At 41.9% G+C, this 25,041-nt stretch overlaps 2 protein-coding genes, 1 long non-coding RNA gene and 1 other non-coding gene across 4 annotated transcripts in view; 3 read left to right on the top strand and 1 right to left on the bottom strand.

Annotated features, from left to right (window-relative positions):
• The window catches only part of LOC127668980 (A disintegrin and metallopeptidase domain 3), a 49,121-nt gene extending 41,733 nt beyond the window's left edge, over nt 1–7,388 (top strand). The window contains exons 17-19 of the mRNA XM_052162872.1: nt 2,068–2,154; nt 3,460–3,574; nt 7,219–7,388. Of these exons, the coding sequence (XP_052018832.1) occupies nt 2,068–2,154; nt 3,460–3,574; nt 7,219–7,388 (372 nt within the window). The remainder of the gene's footprint in view (nt 1–2,067; nt 2,155–3,459; nt 3,575–7,218) is intronic.
• Nucleotides 7,389–8,286: 898 nt separating this feature from the next.
• Nucleotides 8,287–10,630, top strand: LOC127668631 (uncharacterized). Its single transcript, XR_007974131.1, has 3 exons — nt 8,287–8,489; nt 9,097–9,144; nt 10,473–10,630. It is a non-coding gene; the product is annotated as an uncharacterized LOC127668631 (long non-coding RNA).
• LOC127669029 (small nucleolar RNA SNORA17) lies at nt 8,913–9,041 on the bottom strand. Its single transcript, XR_007974252.1, has one exon. It is a non-coding gene; the product is annotated as a small nucleolar RNA SNORA17 (small nucleolar RNA).
• Nucleotides 10,631–12,750: 2,120 nt separating the features above from the next.
• Nucleotides 12,751–25,041, top strand: part of LOC127668801 (disintegrin and metalloproteinase domain-containing protein 18) — a 55,447-nt gene continuing 43,156 nt past the window's right edge. The window contains exons 1-6 of the mRNA XM_052162594.1: nt 12,751–12,802; nt 13,311–13,387; nt 18,906–18,961; nt 21,218–21,296; nt 21,756–21,832; nt 23,711–23,879. Coding sequence (XP_052018554.1) covers nt 12,751–12,802; nt 13,311–13,387; nt 18,906–18,961; nt 21,218–21,296; nt 21,756–21,832; nt 23,711–23,879 — 510 coding nt within the window. The remainder of the gene's footprint in view (nt 12,803–13,310; nt 13,388–18,905; nt 18,962–21,217; nt 21,297–21,755; nt 21,833–23,710; nt 23,880–25,041) is intronic.

The raw sequence follows: 25,041 nt of genomic DNA, 5'->3' as shown, positions 1-25,041 counted from the left end.
AAGGTCTGAACCTCCCTCAGAGTCCCATCATGTGATGTTGTTCTGCCTACCTGTCCATGATGGGAGTGCTAACAACTTTTCCTATAATATCCTCACCTTCCTCTTTGTCTGCTTACACCTAACAGATGTATACACAGGTATGCACCCCCCACACACACACATATACACATACACATAAACACATACACACCCACACATGTATACACTGTCTCTGTCTCTCTCTGTCTCTCTTTCTGTCTCTGTCTCTGTCTCTGTCTCTCTCTCTCTCTCTCTCTCTCTCTCTCTCTCTCTCACACACACACACACATACGTTTTCACCTCAAAGGGAATAAGAAATAGTTGATTTATAGTCACTTTGAGTGACTGTGACCCCAGGAAACCCAGAGTTACCTCAGGTTTTGTTATGTTCCCGTGCAGAAGCGGTTTCATGAAGTTTCAGAGCAACAGAACAAAGAAAGTAATTAAGGGAATTTTAAAAATACATCGGTGGGTACATCAGAGAGATTGATAGCTATGAGGGATGCTGGTGATGTGCTGTTAATATTTCCAAGGGTCTTTATCCGTTCATCACAGGATGTTGGTTCTGACACAGGGATAGACAAGGTAAGCTAGCCCAGGATAAGGTTAATTAGGATCTAGGACTATAACGCCCCAATGCCTTTGCATGGCTGCAGCTTCAGTCAGCCAACCAGGCTCTGCAGACACAGCTGCTTTCCAGGAGTTCACATCGCAGATGTAATGTCAGAATTCAATGAATTTGTGGGATACCTACTTGGCATCAGAATATTTGAGGATACCAGAGAGACTAGAACTTATCCATACGTGTATATGTGATATAAAATAGAGTCTGAGGAAACAAAGCATACACCCACAGGCAAACCCTAGGCAGGGCTCAGGAAATCCTGCAGAAGAGGGGAAGGAAGAATTGTAGAAGACGGGACAAGGACACCAAAACAAACAAACAAACAAACAAACAAAAACATACAGAATCAATTAACCTGGGTCCATAGGGGTGCTCAGATACTGAATTGTCAACCATGGAACCTGCATGGGACTGACCTAGGCCATGCACACATATGTAACAGTTGCGTAGCTTGGTCTTCATATGTGATTCCTGACAGTGGGAGCAGGGGCTGTCTTGGACTCTGTTGCCTGCCTTTTGGACCCTTTCCTCCTGGGCTGCCTTGTCTAACCTCAATAGGAGAGGATGCTCCTGTTCTTACTGTGACTAGAAATGCCAGGGCTGGTGGATATCCATGGGAGGCAGCCTCTGAATCGCTTCTGCTATGGAGTTTCCTGGCTCAGATTTTACCTTTTACTTAAACTTTTCACTCAATCATGCCTCAGTTTATCTCACTAGTAAAGACCATTGATCCCATGTAAAATGCTCCTTCAGACCATCTGAGCAAAGGGAATGGCTTGTCTTAGAGAAAGGATCAAAAGACATTGAAATGGCTTGACTTTGGGTAGAGGAATATGAACAGAGCTCACATATCCACTGGGTACTCACCACACGGCTCATGTGACTGCTGCTCATTTGTGTCACAAGAAGCTATTGCATCCTCCTAGCCTCTTAGATCGGCTTACACAAGTCCCGAGGTCAGGGGTGATGTAAACTGATCACTCCGGGCCACATTGCTACACCGAGAGCTGTGAGACACGACACGGTGTCTTTCTTGGCAGGAGAAAGGTGCTCGGAGAGCTCTGTTGTTAGCCGTGTCAGCTGTGCTTGCCTCACATCAGCTCATTGTTTTGCGTGTGGATAGTACTGTTGCGCGTGTGGATAGTACTGTTGCTTCCAGAAAAGCAAGCAAAACAAACAAAGCAGCAGCGGCAACAACAACAAACCGAACTGCACTTCATTTTCAGAATGGAAATCCTACAAAGAAGGCAGACACGCCTTTCTTTGATTATATGTTTTGGAATGTAAATCAACCCATTACACATACACTGCCCCTGTACATACTTTTTGTAGCAAAAAGAACTCTTCAGCTAGACCTCGTATTGTATTTAAAGTTTCAGCGGTGGCTTAAGTTAGCATTTTTAGCTTCATATATGCCTTTTCAGGTTTGTTACAAAGGGCAATGCTTACGTGTGCACGTCCTGCGGGGACATAGGGAGTGTGAAGCAGACGACAAGTGCCAAGGACACGGGGTAGGTAACAATTTTATTCTCCATTTAATATAAAGGATTTCAGAACACGTGAATAAAGATTTTTTTCCAGAATAGCCAGGTTCAGAATTATTTGGTGTGGAAATCCCCTTTAGAAATTTTCAGTTAAATAAGGAACACAGATACCCTACTTTGACAGATGTACGTGACTTGTGGGTGCTATGAGACTGCTACAGGCCAGATGAGCATCATTCAGCGGTGGTGCCCCCATGCAGGTGTGACCTGTACATCACTTCTCAGCTGACATTTAAGACATCTGAGTTCCAATACACTCAGATTAGGTTTGTCTCCTGATGTCCTCAGTTCATGTCCTCTAGTGTGCAGTTGACGCTATTCTCATGGGTTTACACACTGGTGGCCTTTCAAATAGCATTTAACTGTTAGGAATTCTGGAAAAAAAAAACACAGGCATCACTATACATTCAAATGACTCTATTTTCCCCATCTTTAAACAAGGAAATCTAACAAGTAAAACAGACTCTGAGAAGCTTTGAACCCACGCGGCATGCATGAAAGTTTGCATTTCCTCATATTCTGGGGAGGCCATTTAATCTCTTCCAGCCTGCTGAATCCATTGTTTGTGGTCATCAAGTCATTACTGTTTCTGTTCTTGTCTCTACCTGTCATACCTGCCCCTGGCATCTTGACACCCCAGCACACCCAGCTGTTGTGAAGTTGTATCCTGAGTTGCAAAGGTGGAATGCAAAGTTTGGATATTTTCCCAGCATGCATTTGGCTAAAATGTGTCTCCTGAATCTTTGTTGTAGCCCGGACTTTTTATAGCAACTGAGTTCAGAACTCACCTAGTTTAACTCATTTATTTACCTTTCTATGGGGCTCAATCCAGAGTCCTTCCATTGGTCATGACCCTCCGTTTTGTTTTTGCAAGTCTTCCGTATGGGTGTTACTGTTTGCCTCTGACACCCAGCTCAATGAGAGGTGCTTTCTTTCATCTTCCACAGAAATTCTCTCCCCTCACAGCGGTGTCTTTTGTTAGTATAAATCAATAATAAATTGAAATCACTATTTTATAGTGATTGAAATCACTAACTTCATAGCTGCTATACCTTTCTGGCAAATCATTTCAATTATATCAAGAATGTTATAGCTTCTATTTAGAAGTATGACTAGCAGAAAGATGAGCAGGCTTATTAATTGGACAATTATCCTTTCTACTTTCACATTAAAACTGTGTAAACTGAATTTGAGTAATTTACAGATCCTAACTGTGGCTAATGAATAGAAGAATATATATGTATTTCAGTTTTTATTTGGATTTGGTTTTAGATTTGCAACAGTCTAAAAAACTGTCAGTGTGAATCTGGTTTTGCTCCTCCAGAGTGTGACATGACACCTTCATCTCCAGGAGGAAGCATGGATGATGGATTTTGGCTGCCCTTTGGTCAGTATCTGGAGCACAGTCTGTATGTATAGAAGTATATCCGTCTCCACTGGTCACTATGGCCATTGAAGACTTGACATTTAAGAAATGCAACTGAAGTTCTATTTTGCTTGACTTTATTTAAATTTACAAAACCATGTCTTAAGTCTCATCTAGAAGTGAGGCCTTATAAAAACCTCCTTTCTCTAATTTTATCATGGCCTTGGGAACGTTTCTATACCCACAGCATAATTTTCTGTGTAGACATGAGTTTCAGAAAAGACGGTAACCTTCTGTAGTCTGTATTTCCCAGGGGAGTTAGTTATATATGAGAATGTGCTGGTTGCATATCTAAAAAAATGTTGGGGGAGGGGGGGGAGATATGTTTGAGGGTGCCTGAGATAGCCAGAAGAGTTAGATTCCCTGGAGCTGGAGTTAGAGACCTAATTTGAGAGGCTCAGTGTGGGTGTTAAGAAGCAAATTGAGGTCCTAGAGAGCAGCAAACTGAGCCATCGCTTCAGTTCTGGCATGTTTAAAATTAATTGTTCTATTTAAATGTAGAAAGCACCCAAATACTCTAAACATTCAGCTCATAAATATTATATGTCACTAAACATTTTGAAATACATTTGGTAGAATGTCCTGATTCTGTCAGTTCTGTTTGATACAGTTACAAATTTGTAACAGCGTGTAGGGCTGCTGTGTGGACATCAAGTGTGTCAATGTAGCAATCTCATTAATCACTACATATGTAAATAACAAGGTAAGGAGCTTAGAGCAAAAGGAACTACAGACTGGAAGGTTAAAGTAGGAAAAATTTTGCAAGAAAGCTGTTTAAATGTGTTCCCTCAACCCTATTGAATAGAATTTTGGGTGTTTTCTTAGTAGATGATACTAGAGATTTATTTTCTTAATTTAAGGTAATATTTCATTGAAATAATTATATTAATGGAATTTATATATGTTGCTAATATCCTATATTATAGTTTTAATATTATAATCTATTAATAGTCATCTTAATCTGTGTGATCTTCATTTAATTTATACCAGTTTCAGTTCTAGATTTAGAAGCTCCTATTCTCACTGATTTTTATTTTTCTTCAATTCGTAATTACTTAAGGCTGTATAGAGGCTGGGCGGTGGTGGCGTACACCTTTAATCCCAGCACTTGGGAGGCAGAGGCAGGCAGATTTCTGAGTTCGAGGCCAGTCTGCTCTATAGAGTGAGTTCCAGGACAGCCAGGGCTACACAGAGAAACCCTGTCTCGAAAAACAAACAAACTTACTAACTCACAGGCTATCTAGATATCCAGATAAAATTTTCTTAGAGATGTAAGACTTTAAGTACCAAAGTACGTACAACTTTTGATGTATCCTATTTTTAAAAAATTGTATGTAATGTCTCTATGTTTGTGGGAGTGTGTGTGCATGTGCGCGTGCACATGTCTGTGAACATGCATTCAAAGACTGGAGCAGGCATCGTCCTTTGTTGGTCTCCACCTTGTGTTTTGAGATGGGGATGGTCACCACGCCTGGAGCTCTCCCTTTCGGCTAGGCTGGCTGGCAGGGATGGATGTACCTGTCTTTACCTACTAATGCTGGTTTTTGTTTGTTTTGCCTAAATGAGATTTTTCTCTTCCTTTTAGATGTATTTTATGTATTCCTTGATAGCTTCAAACAAGTATGCAATGTTTTTGCTCACATTCACCTGCAGTTTCCACCTTCTACTCTTTTGAATATCTATGTGTATGAGTACACTGTAGCTGTGTTGATGGTTGTGAGCCATGGTTGCTGGGAATTTTGAATTCAGGACCTCTGTTCACTCCCGTAGGCCCCACCAGTTACTTATTATTATATGTAAGTACACTGTAGGTGTCTTCAGACACTCCAGAAGAGGGCATCAGATCTCTTTACGGATGGTTGTGAGCCACCATATGGTTTCTGGGATTTGAACTCAGGATCTTCAGAAGAGCAGTCAGTGAGCCATCTCTCCAGCCCCCTACCTTCTGCTCTTACTAGTCACAGTTCATCAGTACATCCTTCTCCAACCTTTATGCCCCTTTCTCTTCCTCCCTCCCTCTTCCTTCCTTCCCTCTTCTTTCTTTCTTTCTTTCTTTCTTTCTTTCTTTCTTTCTTTCTTTCTTTCTTTCTTTTCTTTTTCCTTCCTTCCTTCCTTCCTTCCTTCCTTCCTTCCTTCCTTCCTTCCTTCCTTCCTTCCTTCCTTCCTTCCTTCCTTTCTTTCTTTCTTTCCTCTCTCTTTCTCTTTCTTTCTCTTTCTTTCTTTCTTTCTATTGTAAGCAAGTAAATACAGGGAGCACTGACTGCTGGAATATTGACTGATCTCATACAGGTGTTGCTCAGGTAACCATGGTTACAGTGAATTTGTGAGTGCCACCTCAGGCCATGCCCAGAAACCAGCATTTCACAGCACACCTTCTTATCCTCTGGCTCTTACATTCTTTCCAACCTGTTTTCTCTGGGGTTTTCGGGTGGGGCTTGCTCTAAATGTCCCATTTAAGGCTGGGAACCCTTCAGCTCCTTAGGCCCAGCCCTTTGATTTTACGGGGCATCCCTGTGTTCTCATTTTTCTTCTGTTGAATTGTTTCCCTTGGAGTTTATCTAAAGCTCTCTCATCAGAATCCTTTAGTATGAGATTGGTAATATGATTTTTATATCCTATTCCCTGGACTTTTCATGTTTCCTTCTGAGTCTGTGTTCAGGCCCAAGCATCTGGATTTAGACCACATATGGATTTAGACCACTGATTGGAATTTTAAAATCACCCATGTTCTCTGAGTTCCAATTTCTGCAGTGTTCATGTGTGGCTAGGTCTTAGCAAGGGTGAACCATTGTTCTTTTCTCTGGACTTGAGCTCTATAACCAAGCTTTCAGGGTTCCAGCCAAGATTTCTAACACAAGTCAGAGTAGAATATTAAGTATAGTAGTAACCACAGTTGGTGGATATGCCCACTAATAAAGAGACAGTAAAAGTCAGTTAATTATAAACAATCTTCTATCCATCTCCACTAACTTCGGGTGAATAAAGGTACAAAGATAGTATAGTATGTCCTATGGTCTGAGTTACTAAGGGTATAGAAGACACGAGCTAAGACCATGGGCTATTATTTAAACAAAGAAAGAAGTAGAGAAAGGAAATAAGGAGGAATGAGTTACTATTAGAGTAAATGGAGTTTTAGAATTATTAAAGCTACATAAAAATATGATTAAGAAGTAAATAGAAGAACGGGTGGAAAAAGAGGATTGTGAGTTTATGAAAAGGAGAGAACGTGTCTGGTTTGTAGGTAAGTGGAGTAGTTGGATGTAGTTGAATGTTCAGAAAAAGAACAGTAGAATCATTTGAAAAATGACAACAGTTCACTGCAAGTGTGATGATTTTTAAAACAAAATGTAATAAAGGCAGTTTCAGGCATCATCTTTTTCTTGCTAAAAGATGTGACTTTCCCTCTCTGGCTCAAGAGGCCAAATAGTTCCATGCAAAAGAATGTTTGAATTCATTTACTGTACATAGAAGTTAATTCAAAATTAACTAACAGTATATGAAAACTGAAACCAAGACATTGTAGTGGGAGAAACAACATAATTTAAATTACTACTCTGCTTCGATCGTGGTTTTTGAAAAGCTGAATGATACTTTCACATTTTCAGATAAAAGTGCATCTTTGATTGTCAAGAAACATGGTTCTCCATACAAAAAAAGGCTTTTGATTAGTTTCTATGTCTTCCTGCCTTTCCTCATTGCAACAGCCTTCATGGTTGTTAAGCGGAATATCTCAAAGGCATTCAAGCACAAAGAGGACACATTAAGCGGAGGGTAAGTAAATGTATTAATATTAAAAAATACACTGTGGAAAGTATTTGAACTTGGTTAAGTAATATAAATATGGTTTGGGGGAGAGTTGATTGGACAAACTGCTAGAACTCCTGGGTGGAAAGTTTTCAGGGCATACCAAAGCTTATTTCCATTTTCTGATCAACATCCTATAGTGAGAGTTCCGTGTTAACAACCACAGGAACATTATAAGAATCCATTTTCATTTGAATCCCAGGTGTAGGGATTTGGGGGCTTGCTTCAGCCTGTCAGCAGCGGCTTGGCTACGATTTACCTCGTGTCCCAGTACAGGCGTGGTCTTGCCAGCTGCAGGTAGTTTCTGCACGTACTCCAGCAGTTCGTTGATGGGGTAGATGTTGGGATGGACTGATTCAAAGCCCGTGATCTGGGCCTGAGAGGCACCTGAGCTGGACAGCCCACCGGCTCTCCTGTGTACAAGCCGCCAAGCTCTAGCTTGCCCCAGCTGGCTCACTCACACCTGTGCCCTCAGGGCCAGCTCTACTGTGTGGCCCAGTCGAGGTACAGGGCCCACTCATCAAGTGTTGTAGCCGGTGAGGGCCTGGGCCAGTTCTCCCACTCTCATGACCCTGGGGCCAGCTCTTCCCACCTGCCTTAGGTGGCAAGGGAGGAGGGCATCTCTCCCTGGTCCACGCCATCACACGGAAGGTGAGCAGCAGGGCCAGCTTTGCCAAATTCATAGCCTTGGGGCCAGCTCACCTGCAACTCCCACAGTGTGCTGGGGCGGGTGGATGGGGGAGGGCTGAGGGGGGGTGTAAGGTCTCTCCTGACCACTGTGTCTGGCTAGGGGCGTGGTCAGTGCTCCTGCTGTCACACCCCCAGGGCCAGCTCTCCCATAATGCCCAGGCAAGGGGCGGGGCTAGGTCTGCACAGCTCTCAGACTTCAACACGTCCTTGGGCAGCAGCCCAGACCAGGGACATCTGCCTAGCCTTTGGTGGTAACCGGCCCCCTCCCCCGCTGCAGGTCCATGAATCCAGACATGGCCCCCAGTGGCAGCACAGGTCAGAACCCCACGATGGTCTCAGGTGGCATCACCGGCTATTCACCCCAGGCTCTTCCTTACTACCCGTGAGTCTCTAATTGTGCCTCTTCACTGTGCCCACATCCTTCTGTGTTTCCCTTCCTCTTCCACTTTACCACTTACTTGTTCCTCATAGTGGTGCCCGGGGGGCGGGGGTGGGGGGAGGGGCGCCGCGTGTCTGGGGTTTTCTCAGGAGTGCTCTCAGGAGTACTCTACCCCATTTGGACATAATGGTGCAACTCAGAGGTCATTTGGGAAAGGTCTCCCCCATCCCTCTAGGCCTACACAACACAGACAACCACCTGCATGACTTGATATGTAGGCCAGGGCCCACAGTGGCCCCAGGTGGGTCTCTTCTAGTCTCTGACTCACTTCCCGCCCTGGGAACTGATTCCCCCACATTGAACTGGTGGTTGGCTCAGGGCTTATTTTTGTTTGTTTTGTTTGTTTTGTTTTTGTTGTTTCCCCCCAGGGAATGCCAGGGAATCTTTCAGAGGTTCACAGGCGACACTGAGCATAGACACAGTCCCTCTCCTCTCTGCCACCTACCGACACATGTGTGACACAGCAGGCACACTTGCAATGCCTCCAGGGGCCTGGGGATTTTTCTTCAAGACAATTTAGCCCGAAAGGAACCCTTTCTCTTTTGTACAGATCATTATCAGGAGACCAGAACGACAGCAAGCAGTCATAGGGTCAAAGGTGACTGAAAACGTCAATTGCCGATAAAATGTGGTAACTGTACTCTAGGAGCAACACCTCAGCCCGAGTCCGCAGCTGCCTTTGCATTCCCTCATGCAGAGTCCTCCTAGCTGGTCTCACAAGCTCGGCCATCGGAAAGCACTTGCTGTTTTGATTTTGTTTTGTATTCGTTTGGAAATCCTTATGTAAACTGCTAGTAATCAGACTCCTATAAGAAACCTTTTGAAAGGAATTTTCAATATTTTTTGAAGCATTTACAAACGAGCACACCTCTTCATTCAAAGACCCAGTTTGCAAGTGTACAGGAGGTTGTCCTACACACTTCTTTACTGAGACTCTAAGGGAATTTGTTACCTTGCCTTAGAATGGAGGGAGTGGGTACAGGAAGTCGTAGCAATGCCTCTTGCTTAGAGTGTCAGTGAATTGTGTAGTTTTACTTAAGGCGTGCCTTTCACGTCCAAACTGTCAGAACCAACTTGACACACAGGCCTCACAATATACCTAAAAATGAAGGGTGGAATTTATGGTGATGGAGGACCAAGAAAGATGGTAAGGACACAACTTCTTTCAAAACAGAAAGATAACTCTTTATCATAAGACAAGATAGAAGAGGTATCTGTATATGGTATACAAAATTTCCACTCATTTGTGTAAAATTAAAGCTATTTTATATGCTACACCTGACCAGGTGGAGAAATTGAAAAGGTCAACGGACTGTTTGCCTCAGACACTCAACCAATTACATATCCGACGGTTGTTGATTTCCACCGCAGTGTGCATGACACTGCTGCACCCTTAGGGTTATTGTGCTGTGATGGTTGTTGTTGTAACACATGGGCACTAAAGCCTGGTTGGGGTGTTGATCATTTCCCTCTTTTGAAAGCTTGCATGGTGTCTTTTTACTGTGTGGAAGCCAGCCCTCAGGAAGGTTAGTCAATTGAGATAAGTTACAGCTCAGGGGCTTCTGGGGCCCTGTCACTGAAGAACACTGTGTGTTCAGCAATCGAGACTACCTCCTGGATAGTTTTCTTTCACTCACGCCAAGTTTATAAAACAGAATGCAAACCCATAAAGCTCATCTGACAGCATGCACTTTCCACACCTCTACTGCAAAACTGTCACAAACAAAAACAAGACAAACTGAAAACAGCAGCAGCAGCAGCAACAACAACAACACAAAACAGCTCCCCCAATCATAGGTCAGAGCCAGTCATGGACTTTACACTGACTTATTATATTAGTTAATTAAGCGTCTGTTGGATAACTTTTTTAATAATGATGAGAATGTAGCTTTCCTACTTCTTGTGTGTGTGTTTTTTTTACAACAGCAGTCATGCAACAGCAAAGCCACAACAGAAGAAGCCCGCCACCAAGAAGCTCACTGTTGCGCCGTCTGATTCAAGAGAGGAACGAGCCCATCTCTTTCCCTTGTGGCTTTCTGGCTTTCATTATACACGCCTCCAAATAAATCCTATGGCTGACAGTATACAGATGTGTGCTCGTCACTTTTTCCCTCTGAGCCTGGGAGATCAGAATTCTAAGCTGAGAATATTCCACAATCTACGACTCCCACCCAAGTGCCCAAAGCCAAGAGCAAGATCTACAGCCCACTCCTCTCCAATCATGCCCCAGCTCTACCATTTCACCTTTCAGGATGCCCAGAGAGAGATCTGATAGATGGGAAGGAACATCTATCAGATAGATGATAGGTCCTGAATAGTCACTAGCATCCTTTCTCTCTCAAAGGCGTTTCCTAGACTTGAGTTCCTGGTCAGAGGTGTAGATGAAGGACCGATGAAAAACTGAGATCTAGTATGCTTCTTGATATTTGGTGTTGTATGGCTATTTCTGAAGCGAAATATTCCTCCCAATGGAAGGACCTGGGGCCAAACTTCAAGAGAAGCCTGTAAGATAGGAAGCTCACTTCCAGAAGTTGTACGACTCAGAGGCCCCTCCCTAGGTTTCTTAAGCAGTAAGCGATTGCCTGGACAGAGGAGGGTTCTCTTCAGCTGCCTGGAAGTCAGACAAGGAAGTCTAAGAATTTAGTTCTCATGAGCTGTGACCCACGCTCACTCCGATGGGCCTTCTGGCTGGTGCATCTGCCTTGGTCATACAAGTAACTCCAGTAAACGAGCTAGCTCAGCCTAGTCTGGGGTGGAATTGTGTCTGTAGTCTGAGTTGAATTTTTGTTCCTAATGTTTGGTAAGCCTGAACTCTGCTGGATACTTACTGAAGCTGAGCTTTCTGTAGGTGATTTTCTTGTTGCAGCCTTCAAAGTCCTAATCTTCTCTTGGCTGAGGCCAAGGACCTTGAGCATTATGCTTGGGTTAAGTGTATTGTTGGTCAGCCCCAAGAGTACTGTTGGTTCTTGTCCCCAGAGTCTTCACCTAAAGCAAAAACGACCTAAACACTCCTTTTCCAAACTTTGCTAACTGATAATGGATATGTGTAGAACACCCACCCAACAAGGTACTAGTCAGCCTTTAAAAGAACAGACCACAAATATCACTATAAAATGTATGAACCCTAAAGCCGTCGTGCTAAAAAGCCAATCAGAATGACTACATGTCACACATTTGTAAAGGGAAGAATTAGCGTACAGTAAGTAAACTAATTTAGGGCTCTGGTGTCTGAAAACAAAAATGGTGGAGGAGTCAAGTCTATAAGACACAGTGTTTCTCCTGGGGTAATAAGTTCTAAAATCCACCATTAACGATTGTACATATTCACTAATGTGTTACCACCACACACTTCTATGCCTCAAATGAATCCTGTGAATTCTGACAAAACACAGATGTTTAGAAACCACAGAGATTTATAATTCTATATCCTCCCTTTTCTCACTGCCATTAATATTGTACCACCGTAACTATGACTCTGCCTTATATTAGTACTAACCTTAGTACTACCTAGGTAGAGCAGGACCTAGCTGACTCAGTTTTCATGGTGACCTAAGCTTACTATTTCTGTGGTTCTTGACATTGTCACTCCGTACAGGAGGGGGCACTGTGGTGGGAGCTCTGAGAGTCACGGATGCAGGAGAGATGGGCTTTGCTATAGAGTTCCTGCCCTGACTTTCTTGAAGGATGGACTCTAAGCTACAAGATGAAATAAACCCTCTCTTCCTCCCGTTGCTTTTGGTCATGCTGCTACAGTAATAGATACCCTGAGATAGTCACCATTAACAAAAATTGCATTGTAAGATATCCTTCCCTGTACCAGCTATAAGCCAGTACTGTAAGAAAGCAAGACAATAGAGCAGCGCTTTAAATTTACGATTAGATCAAGTTCCATTTACTTCCTTGTCACGCTGGTCATTAATAAGTGACGTTTCTAGTTTCCTCTTCATCTTCCACCACAATAAAAAGGACAGAAAACCGTGCCGTGGAGAGAACAAAAATCCCCGAGCGAGACAAGCTGAGCTCCTTTGTACCTTCATTAGGCCTGCTGCTAGGACCTGCGCTAGAAGCTGGTGTTGGTTCTGGGCTAGGTGGAGCCCCTGAGCCTCTGGCGAGCCCTTGGTGGGCGCTCTCCCATGCTGCCCACGTGCCCCACGGCTGCCAACGGTCTTGAGCTCGGCCCAGCTCCCTGCACTTGGACCCAACCATGCGTCTGCTCTTCATACTTGTGGAGCTCGCCATGCTGTTAGGCCGCCTTGGTAAAACTCCCGTGAGCCCTTTAGCTTTTCCGTAGCTGAGGAAGGATACCGCAGGGTTCCTGGGTTCCTGCTGATGACAGTTCCTCCATCTTGCCCGACTCCAGCCGCAGCCCTAGCCTGGGCCAGCTGAACACAGGGTAATCAAGGTGGCATCTGCTCTGTCTTTGTGCCTGGACCAACAGCAGTAAAAACGACTAGTCTTCCGAGGTTAGGGCATCCTGGGAAGGTGCAAGTACCTGTTACCAATGCCCTCTGTGTATTCCTCAGAGCCCCGAGAGACACCAGCCTCAGCATGTTTCCGAGGAGGAACAGGGCTGTCCTTACATTTTTTTTTTTTTTTATCAAAAGTCCTGTATCAAGGACAGGAGTGGGTTTATTACAGGTAAGTTTGACAACTGCATCAGGGACCCCCCGGCGAGCTCAGGAACACTGCTCGGACCGGGACTACCATGAATTCAGGAAACCAAATTAAAAACCCCAGACAACAAAATACACCTTCTTGCTGCAGATTCGGAAGGAATATGCCTGCATATCACAGTGCCACAGAAGATAGAGCCACGCAAGGGCGGAGATTCAGAAGGGAAGGTTAGTCTTCAGAGCTGTTTCCTACACCCTAGTCACAGTTGAGGGCGACCTTCTGTTGACCTCCAGAGCACCCTAGGTTGTTGAGGTCACTTCAAAGAACAGCTTTTTCTTTCTTTCTTTGAAGCTGCCACCCCACCATTGTCTCACTTGCCCCCTTTTCTCATTAAAGGTCTCTTTTGTTCTTAAATTTAAAGAAATATTGAACATTTCTCAGTAATCATTTTGGTACGGAAAAAATCAATATAAAAAAGATTAACCTATATGAAAGGACCCAACGTGCAAATTAAAGGCTTTATTAGTAGAGAAATTGGTTTGCAGTAAAATGTAGAACATGTAAAATTAGAAAAATGTCAGCATAGCTAAATTAAGTTAGAGAAAGGAATGTGTGTGTGTGTGTGTGCAAAAGTAGGTAACTATATAACTGTCTTATATATATGCAAATACATACACATATATTTAACTACAAACTACAGCTTGGCATTTTTCTCATGTTTGGAATTATATATTCCTTTGTCTTGATTTTGTAAGAATATTACCACTGTGGCTGGAAAGATTTTTCAGTGGTTAAGAGTACTGACTAATCTTCCAGATAACTCTGGTTCAATTCCTCGCACCCATGTGACAGTTTTCAGCTGTCTGTAGCTCCAGTGCCAGGGTGTCTGATTCCTTCCCAGGCACTGATATTGAGTCTTTCACAGACATTACGTTCAAGCAAAACACCCCTACATATAAAATAAGAAATAACATAATTCAAAATTTAGTTTTCATGCCTCCCCCCTGTGTGTGTGTATGTGTGTATGTACATTGTAAATAGGATTGAGGTTTTGATTGTCATTTCACACAATCTTCTAACAATGTCATACACACACACACACACACACACACACACACACACACACACCACCTTTTCTTTGTTCATATAACCATCAATACATGTTTTAGTCATCACATCTTGGCAATGGTGAATCATTTGTAATGGATATCGAGCAGTTGATAAGCTTGTATAGAACTGATTTCCCGTTCCCTAGACAGATTATAATATGTTAAACTGAGGGATGCCTGATAATTCTGTTTGAATACTTTTGAGGGATCTCTACACTGTTGTCCAAGGAGGATGCACCATTTTCATTCTCAGCCCTAGAGAGCGAGTCTAATTTCCTGACATCTTCACCAACACTCATTATCTGTGGTCTTTCTAAGAATAGCTATTCTAAGAAGTTAAGCATAATGACTTATGTGGTTTTTGCCATGAATAGTGATGCTAAGTATCTTCATTTATATTGGGCCTGTTTTCATTCTTCATGTGCATATACAATTTTCCAGTGCCATTCATTTGCCCTTTTCTAATTAGTTTTCTTCGTACTTTTGTGAGAAAAAAAAATCTGGTGGCTGAGTTTATATCTAAATTCTCAATGTTGTTAAGTTGGCATACATGTTCTTTTTTTTATTTCAATGTTGTGCTGTTTTGATTATTGTCATTTTGTTGTATATTTCAAAGTCAGGTATGACACCTTCTGCTTTCTTCCCTTTGTTCCAGGGGTCTTTGACTATTCAAATTTATATTTAGGTGACATGCTCATTTTAGAGTTTCTTTTTTTTCCCAAAATTTATAAGAAATGTCATTGACATTTCAAAAAAGGACTTGCATTTAATCTGAAGATCATTTTCCCAGTCTTGACTACTTTGTGCAAAGTTTTATATGTCAAAATTAAACTTGTAAACAATTTTAATGGTTAAAATTTTAAAATACAGATTTTTTTTTCAAAAGTGCAGATATTATCAAATAGTAATAGCAATGACTTTAGAAGCTTTAAGAATCACCAAAGCAAAATAATGCTTTTTGTACAGTTAGGATATCACTCAACACTGTTAAGCATCTAAAAGCTTATCTTCAATCTTTTAAAATCATGTGTTCAATTCCATTATTATAAGGATTATAAGACAGTCCCATAAGTTGGTGATCTCTCTCTCTCTCTCTCTCTCTCTCTCTCTCTCTCTCTCTCTCTCTCTCTCTCTCTCTCTTGTTTCTTACAATTTTTAACTAGTTTTATTTTATGTGCACTGGGGCTTTGTCTGCATATATGTATGTGTGAAGGTTGTCAGAGTTACAGTTTTGATATACCATATGGGTGTTGGGAATTGAACCCAGGTTCCCTGGAAGTATAATCAGTGTTCTTAGCCAATGAGCCATCTCTCCAGCCCAAGACTTTCTATACCCAGCCCTGATGGTCCATATCTTTAATTTTAACTTTAAGCTCACATTCCTCTTGAACATCAGAGTTATAGCAGTCCATCCAGAGAGTTAATATTTCCACTGTAACACACTTCCCACAATTTTTTCTTTCTTAACATTTTTATTAATTCTTTTGAGAATTTGTTACATACCCCACCCATCCACCCAATCTTCCCATAACTATCCTCTCTACTCTCCCACCCATTCTCACTTGCCTTGTGGTATCTTCTTCAATTTTTCCTCTCTATTAAATCCAGTTGGTGTTGCCCTTGGGAGTTGTCTTGGGAGTTAGGACCTGATCTACTGTGTGGTCAATCTACCAGGGGTCTCATCATTAAAATAAATTGGCTCTTCCTCTTCTAGCAGCTACCAAATGTCAAGTGTTGGCTAGTGGTAAGATTTCATGGCCAGCTTCCTTGATATGGTTGGATCTATCTATCTATCTGTCTGTCTGTCTATCTATCTATCTATCTATCTATCTATCTATCTATCTATCTATCTATTTAATCTATCCATCCATCTACTCTATCTACCTATCTATCTATCTATCTATCTATCTATCTATCTATCTATCTATCTATCTATCTATCTATCTAATCTATCATCTATCTTTCCATCTTTCTATCTACCTACCCATCTACCCACCCCATCCATCCATCCATCCATCTACCTACCTACCCTATCTATCCACCCACCCACTCACCCCATCCATCCATCCATCCACCTACCCAACCACCCACCCACTATCTATCTATCTATCTATCTATCTATCTATCTATCTATCTATCTATCTATCATCTATTTGTGTATCTATCATTCTATCCTTGCTCTTCCTCTACCTCCTCCTTTTCCTCCTCCTCTTCTTCTGGACTGGAGTGCAGGTCTTGGGCATGTTTTTATAGTGGCTGTGAGCTTGTGTTTGCAGTTACCCTGTTGTATCTGGCAAACACTGTTTCCTGGGTGTCATCTACTCCCTTTCTTCTATAATCTCTGTGTCAGCCACACCCTAGCTACCATTTCATTTGAATATCTTGCTTTTACTTTGCCTGGATATAGGGTTGTCACGTTGGAGACTAGAAAGCAACCAAGCAACAGTGATAAATAACTTGAGCACCAAGAAATTTGAACCAAATCATACCACAACCTTGACTTAGGCTCTGTGAAGTGGGACATAATGACAACCACCACTGAAACTGCCCTGGCATACTTGTGGCTTGGGCTCTAGGGCTAGGCCAGCAGTCGACTAGGGACTCCCGCTCCCCAGGGAAGAGGATCGCACCAGTTGCTCAAGCTCTGGACAGTGGGCACCAATCTCGAGAAGTGGGACCATCTTTTAGTTTTCTTGTGGGACAGATGTTATGAAAGTTCAGGCATTTCAAAACCAGTAAGGGTATTTGTGAGAAATTTGTGAGAAATTACTAAGCTAGAGCTCATGAGATGGTGACACATTTTAATGAAACTATCACTTATATTCTAAGAGACTAGAACTCTTGATGGACTTGAAACCTGAGTTAGTCATACACTCGGAGGTCACTTAAGAATTATCCTGACACACTACTGTGTACTCAGCCTGTTTATTTCTCCTGCTTTTAAGAGGACAATGTAGCAGTTAACCTTACTTACCTTGGATTTCTCATGAAATCAGCTTTTACAGTCTAAATTGATGAGTAGCTTTAATCTCTCTCATGCCCCTGACTCAAAGCAATGTGTGTCTGTGTGCATATCCATTCCTGTGTGTACATGGGTGTTCACATGCATGCATGTGTGTGTGTGTGAGATGAGTGCATGTGTATGAGTGGGGGGGTGCGTGTGTGTGTGTGTGTGTGTGTGTGTGTGTGTGTATCTGTGCGCACGTGTGCAGTCAGCATGTCTAAAGTAAACTTAAACAACAAAAACCCACCATGGACGCTGCTTGGCAGTGGCGTGTTTGCTTTCTGTTTGTTTTCTGCGTCAGGTGGGGTCAGTCAGAGTCAGTGACTTAATCCCTTGTGAAACTCAGTTAAATATTTCTGTAATATATCCCTCATTCCTTCCCACACTGTGCTCTCTATGTTGTTTAATAAATGCTATTTCCAACATTAACGGATGATTTTTGTTGTCTGAAGTCACTTTGCCCTATTGGCTGATGTCAGAAAATGATGATCAAAACACACATGTGCACAAAGTGTTCTTCCCTGGGTCAAGACATGGCACTTCTACAAAATACTCCCACACCTAAGACTCAGTGAACACTGCAGAAGAGGGGACAGAAGATTGTAAGAGCCCGAGGATCAGGGACTTATGGGACTCTTAAGTGATATATTATTACTTAACACATTAAATGACGTATTTTTTAACTCAGCTTTGAAAGCTAACAAAAATTCTGGTCTCTTCCAACATAAGAAATATTTTCACAAAATGTATCATTGCAGTCTTGGTTCTTCACCTGTTCCAGAACACTGTGTTGGGCCCGATGTAGTGCTCAGCATCCATGGTAAGGGAGCACAGCTTTACCCACGGTCTCAGTCACAAGCAGCTGGTCCACATCTGTGTGCTCTCAAACTTTTGGGTGTCTCCTACCAAGGTCACAGGCTCTGGTAGTTCACCTTATAATGAAATGTGGCAAGTTGTTGGTTTGGTGTCTGTCTGCATTGGATGTAAACAGTGACTCTACAGTCATTCCTGGTTTTGTGTAATGTGGAGGAGGAGGAGGAAGAGGAGGATGGACATCATTGTTATTCAGTTCCTGATATTTAGAAGTTCTACCCCTGGGCTATAGCATTGCTCATGTCTTCTTGTTTGTGTAGTCTCTTAGGTGTTTTCCTCCTTGCAGTTTTACATGTTGAGTTACATATTATATATATAATACAATATGCATATATTTCTAAATTGTTTATTAGTTTGTTATATCAGGTATGTAACATAAGCTCTCACTGATGCCTTATTTTTATTAGAAATGTATGTTTTTCTAGCCAAAAGAAATTGATAGGCTATTAATAATTTCACTATAATAATATATATGTAATATTTTAAATAATATAATGATTATAAATAATATATAATACAATAAAATATAATACAATTATATTTTTAAAATATATTCCTTTGCAAACATTTCAATCTACATACTAAATCACACCCTTCTGAAATCAACTAATTCTAAAATCTTACTAATGAATGCAATAGGTCCTAAACAATATGTTTACTTTTAATGTTCTGAGATATTACTAATTAACAAGTGAAAAATCCTGTCTTACACTACAATCATCCTCTTTCCTAAATCATTGTCAATCTGCTCTGTTTTAGGTGACTTATGTCATTACCATCCAGGGGAAGCCCTACTCTCTGCACCTCAGGAACTAGTAAGATATATCTCCTTTTTCTGCAAAAGTAAAAAGTCTGTCTTTGGTTTTTATTCTTTTAACGTTTATATGTAATATTTAATCTCAGTCGTGCCATATAATGGTCAGTCAACTTTTTTTAAAATTTTTTTTATTCGATATAATTTATTTACATTTCAAATGATTTCCCCTTTTCTAGCCCCCTCCATTCCCCAAAAGTCCCGTAAGCCCCCTTCTCTTCCCCTGTCCTCCCTCCCACCCCTTCCCAGTTCCCCGTTCTGGTTTTGCCGAATACTGTTTCACTGAGTCTTTCCAGAACCAGGGACCACTCCTCCTTTCTTCTTGTATCTCATTTGATGTGTGGATTATGTTTTTGGTATTCCAGTTTTCTAGGTTAATAACCACTTATTAGTGAGTGCATACCATGATTCACCTTTTGAGTCTGGGTTACCTCACTTAGTATGATGTTCTCTAGCTCCATCCATGGTCAGTCAACTTTTCAATCTAGGACCCGTTTGATCTGTGAGGCTTTTGCATTTAAGTTTTTTCAGATTTGTATTTTTAAATTGAGAAATAAATAACATACTTGGAAATCTTCAATCACGTATTCCCTCATACCCATGCATGGCGAGTTGTGTCAATTTCCGAAATCAAATACGGTGAGAATCTACCCCTTTGCAGATTCTTCTTTGCCTGTTTGATCTGAGAATGTGAAATCAGTCTTATATCTAATGCGTATTCAGCCAGCTAGGGTTGCAACTCAGGCTTGTGGCTGTAACAGTACTGACTGGTGGCTTGTAATTTACATGTGGACGTGATTCCATCGCAATAGGTGCCACACCCACTCACTTCTTACAGCCTCATCACATCTCTGCTACAATTCCTGTTGGGAACTTGCTTGAAGTGAACCTCTGATGCTGTCCCCATATCTGGATTTCTCATGACCATCTTTTTCACTGATAAGTCATTTCTTTCCATTAAAGAGAGGAAGAAAAAAAAAGGAAGAAGAGAGAAATAGTTTCTGTGCTTATCCTTGGCGTCTCTCTTGCTCCTGCCCTCCCCTGAGTGCAGTGAGTGATTCAATTCTGTGTCTCCACCACAGGTTCCATCTTCATTTAAGACTCCATCAGGGAGGGCCTGAGTGGCAGTGTTAACCTTCTAACTGGCCTTGGCCTCTGTGAATTTGCCGTATAGACCACTGAGTTTAGCTCTCTGTACTGACTGGTTTTGTGGGTCAACTAGACACAAGCTGGAGTTAACACAGAAAGGAGGCTCCCTTGAGGAAATGCCTCCATGAGATCCAGATATAAGGCATTTTCTCAATTAGTGCTCAAGGGGAGAGGGATCCCTTGTGGGCGGTACCATCCCTGGGCTGGTAGTCCTGGGTTCTATAAGAAAGCAAGCTGAGCAAGACAGGGGAAGCAAGCCAGTAAGGAACATCCCTCCATGGCCTCTGCATCAGCTCCTGCTTCCTGACCTGCTTGAGTTCCAGTCCTGACTTCCTTTAGTGATGAACAGCAGTGTAGAAGTGTAAGCTGAATAAACCCTTTCCTCCCCAACTTGCTTCTTGGATGTGACATTTGTGCAGGAATAGAAACCCTGACTAAGACAGCTCTCTTAAAATGTTGGCCTACTACTGTCTTCATCTGCCCTGGCCAGCATTGGTTTTCCCCATTGGCGACATCATTTCAGTGTCTTTACTGTCACTCCACACTCTATTCCAGGCACAGAACCCAGTACTGCTTTTTGTATAGGCAAACTCGTTTCTGGCTCAAGACCCTTTCCTTTTACCCAACCCAGTCTAAAAGTCCACGTGGCTCATTCTTTATGCCTAGTAGTCTTCTATTTCATGAGCCTGGTTGTATCTTCCTATATACTCTTGTGTGACCGCCACCATATAATACCGAGTCCCTGTTGATTGTCACTCAACAATATGTGACTCTGACTGACCAGAGGCTGCATCTTTTCCTCAGTCCTATATTCTAGGACTCAGACAAGGACCCATCATGTGATAGATGTAGTAGTCTGTGTTTGTTCAATGAAACCATATACAGCAACACCGATAGCACTGTTCCAGGGTCTTTTCTATCATTGAATTCTCCTGATTCTGACCATATACAAGTTGTTTTTAAAAACAGTATCAAGAATGATAACACATTAAAATTGTTTTAATTAAATCACGTTATTATATGAATCCATTGCACTTAACATTATTTTATTAATGTATATATTAATATTAAGTTATAGCTTAAATTTTATTTATTCATTTACTTCTAGCTCATTTTTGTATAAGAACTTTTTGGTTTACACATATAATGAAACTGGATCTTTGCATTCTGACTCTTCACACTTTTTGGTAAGAATCGGATGTTTTTGATATTTGTTACCTTACATTTTATTGTTGAAGGGGATGGACAGTATAATGAGAATATTTGCCCCTTTAAGTCAACTTCTTTGATTGCTGAGACTAAACTCAGGGCTTTGCATGCGCTAAGAAAACCCTGTCTTGGTGTGATGCTTCCCCAAAGCAATGGTGACACTAATTCAAAGGCTTCCCTCCTTGGAACTCTGACCTGTTCTACGAATGACCACTATACATAGAAAAGTCATGGGAAAGAGATAGAAACACGGAGAAAACACACATGTGCCCAAAATCTCATTTCCTGAGACTTTGCATGAATCATTCTACACAATTCATGATTTGATATCAAATTCATTGCTATCGTGAACCTTCTGAAATATTTGACAACCCTTTTCTTCTACTGTTAAAAATAAAAGATGAATTTGTGTTGTTATCTTGTGACTTATCTTTCAGGCACATTGTCATTACCAAGGATATGTTGATGAAGTACCAAACTCTGTTGTGACACTCAGCATCTGCTCTGGCCTGAGGTAGTAGCATCCCAGAGAGCGTTTGTATATGAACACAGTGGAATGTGCTTTAGACCCTTAAGGGGTGGACAGAAGTCCAGAGAAACCACCAGTGGGGCTCTGAGAGTGTCTTCTCCAATGGCCTTATAATCATATTGACACATGAATCTAGGTTGTCACTCAAATTAACCCAACCGAGGGCATCCTCACTTGGGGTGTTTCCAGGATGCTGGGCAGGAAGGGACGACTTGAGAAATGGGGACATGAAAACATCTTAAAGGCTATCATTTTATTGTCATTATCTCGGCTATGGAAAAATGACCTTAATTAGTTATTTAAATCTATTTGGCCCATACAGTATGGTATGAATTCATAGTGCCATGCATGAGACAGCTAATAAAGAAGACTCCCCAGTGGACAAGTGATTTCACAGAATTAAGTACTTTCATCATTCCTGTGGGGAACACAAAAGTCGTTTGTCGAGGGAAGACGACTCAAGCGCAGAGAGAACATGTTCTGCACAATCCCTTCCCATGTTGGTGCCTTTCGAGATGTCTATTCTGGATTCCATTTTTCCTTAATCTTACCTTGTACCCACAAGAACATTCTTGAATTTTTATCAATTTCCAGGACTTTGTCTTCCTTGATACATGGTTTTCATTATATCTGTAATGCGCTAACTGTATGTCTCAGTCTCATGTTGGCATATCCGTACAGCTATACAGCATGGTTTGAGGATTTCTGCTCCCCAACTCTCTACTCTTATACTCTCTCCTCTCCCCTGTTCCCTTGTCAGCCACCCTTAAATACTCTTTTCTAGCCTATATTGGAAAAAACCCAGTACTTGTCTTTCTGCATATGCCATGGTTAGGTCTTCTGAGTTATTTAATTCCACCAGTTTCCTGTAGTAGAAATGATTGATTTTTTTTTAAAGCTACTACTCATCTGTGTATAGACTTTCTATTTCCTTTGTATAGTCATCTGTTACAGACACTCAGGCTGACCCCATGCTTTGACTACCAGGAGTCACACTGCCATGAACACAGCACTGGGTTTCCTTTCCGTCCCCTGACTTTGCTCCTCTCTATATGTTGTGCTTTGGTTATGGCATATTATCCTCGAGCTTGTGAGTTGAAAACCTGGACCCAGGTGATGTCACAATGAAGAAAAGATTAGACCAAGGACACTAACGTCCCTGATGGATTGATCCCTCATGAGTTCATAGTGGAACGGCCTACGAGGCGGAAGAGCTTAGGCAGAGGACTTGGGTCACTAACCTGTGACTTCGGGTGTCTGTCTTGTTCTCTTCCCCCCTCCCCACCCTTGCTTCCTGCCTGACATGACGTGAGCGGCTGTTCTTTTAGGCTTCCTTGAACCATGAGGTTCTGCCTGGCCACAGGCTCAGACACAAGGCCAAGTGATCGTGAGCTGGCGTCTCTGAAATCATGAGAAAGACATAAATCTTTCCCATTCAAGGTTTCTCGGGTGCTCTGTGTTGAGGTGGTGGAAAGCTGGTGAGCATAGCGCAGACCCAGGAATGGAGTAGCTGGGCCCTTTGCTGCTGCTTTTCTGAGGAATTCCTACTGGTCTCCATAGTAACTGTAGTGATGACACCTTCACCAGCCATGTGTAAAGTCTGCTTCCCTCATCACTGCCTGCATTTGCTGTTTTTGATTTTGGTTTGTCTCTTGCCAGTATTCCCATTTGTGTCTTTCTGTCTGCATTAACCCATCACAGATTCCTTTTTACCTGTCTGATCTGAGAATGCAAAACCAAACAGGGGAAAAATGCATAAGATCCATCTGCTTTGCTGTGGTTTCTCGTGTCTCACATGTCAGGTGATAGCTTTGAAGGGGACCATGCATGGTTTTGATAAAACAATTGCCTTTCTAAATTCAGGGGATTCCTGCAGTTGGAAAATATCAGCTATGGAATTGAACCCTTGGAGTCTTCAGCAAGATTTGAGCACATAGTTTATCAAATGAAGAACAACCACTCAATGATAGCAGAAAATTACAGCCATATTTGGCAGGCAGGCCAGCTTGATAAAGGCCCTTTCACTGAGCAGGTAACCAGAAGGGTTCTGGTGGTAAGGGACAGTGGCAAGCCACGCCCATCATTTGCCAGTCATGAAGGGGGACTAGTCAGCTGATGGGTGGAAATAACACATTCCACAGCTTTTTGTTTTATACCCTGACAAAGCATTCGAATTTCACATAACTTGAAAGATTAAGGACTATTGTACTTGAAGTGTATTACTTTTATGGTGTATTTGCAACATTTTCATGTAGCTGTTTTTCAATGGTTTCCATGTGTTATTGGAAACCATTAAACAATGCAGGAAGACTAGGCATTATTTTCAGTAGCCGACTGTAAGTGCTTTCGATATGTCCTATGTAGCTTTACATACTAGCGCAACATAGTTTCTAAGCTAGGCAACTGTTTCTGTATTACTGAAGATAGAAATGCTAGTAAGCTTTAACATCAAGTAAACTGTGATTGTAAAAGGATTCACTAACAAGCCTATGTGGGAAATACTAAGTTACATAGAAATGAGTAAGTTAGTTGAATGGCTCTGCCACATTCATTGGCCAAACATGACTGTAAGACCAGTGCCCACCCAACAGTTCCTCCTGGACAATATAGAGAAATAGAGAGTAGATATAGACTTCTGACTTGATTAGAGGGTAGACATATCCTTCTGACTAATTAGAGCCAAGGTTTGCTGAAGTTGTGCCTTTTGAAACTTGTTCATTAGGGCTGCTTGCTCACTAAAAGTCCCTTTTCCTCATCAGCAGAAACAGACGTCTGTCTATCCAATTGCCTTGAGAGTGGCCTTGGCTACAAGCTAGCTTCTCTGAGAACAGAGAGGCATCTGCCGTCTTTGCCCTAAGAATTCACTTATTCACTCATTAAAGTCTGATATACTCCAGGTCGTTTCCTTGAATCTCCTCACCCAGCATGACATTGGATTCCCTAGAGGATTGTCCAATACTCCTGCATCCCATGGTGAAATACACACTCAGGGAATATCAGACTGACATATAAAAAATCCACCACACTCCTGTGAACAGCAGGGGGAGGTGTAGAAACACTGTACACACAAACCACAAAGTGATGATTTAATAAAGAACTATAAATGGAGAAAATGCTATTCATTTGCAGGACTATAAGATTTGGCTTAGGAAAGACTACATTCTTTTCTAAAAGCAATGTAAGAATTTTACAAA

Source organism: Apodemus sylvaticus, chromosome 18 (genome assembly GCF_947179515.1).
Source record: "Apodemus sylvaticus chromosome 18, mApoSyl1.1, whole genome shotgun sequence".
Taxonomy (NCBI): domain Eukaryota; kingdom Metazoa; phylum Chordata; class Mammalia; order Rodentia; family Muridae; genus Apodemus; species Apodemus sylvaticus.
Note: the sequence above shows the minus strand (reverse complement) of the source record. Positions and strands in the feature narration are given on the sequence as shown.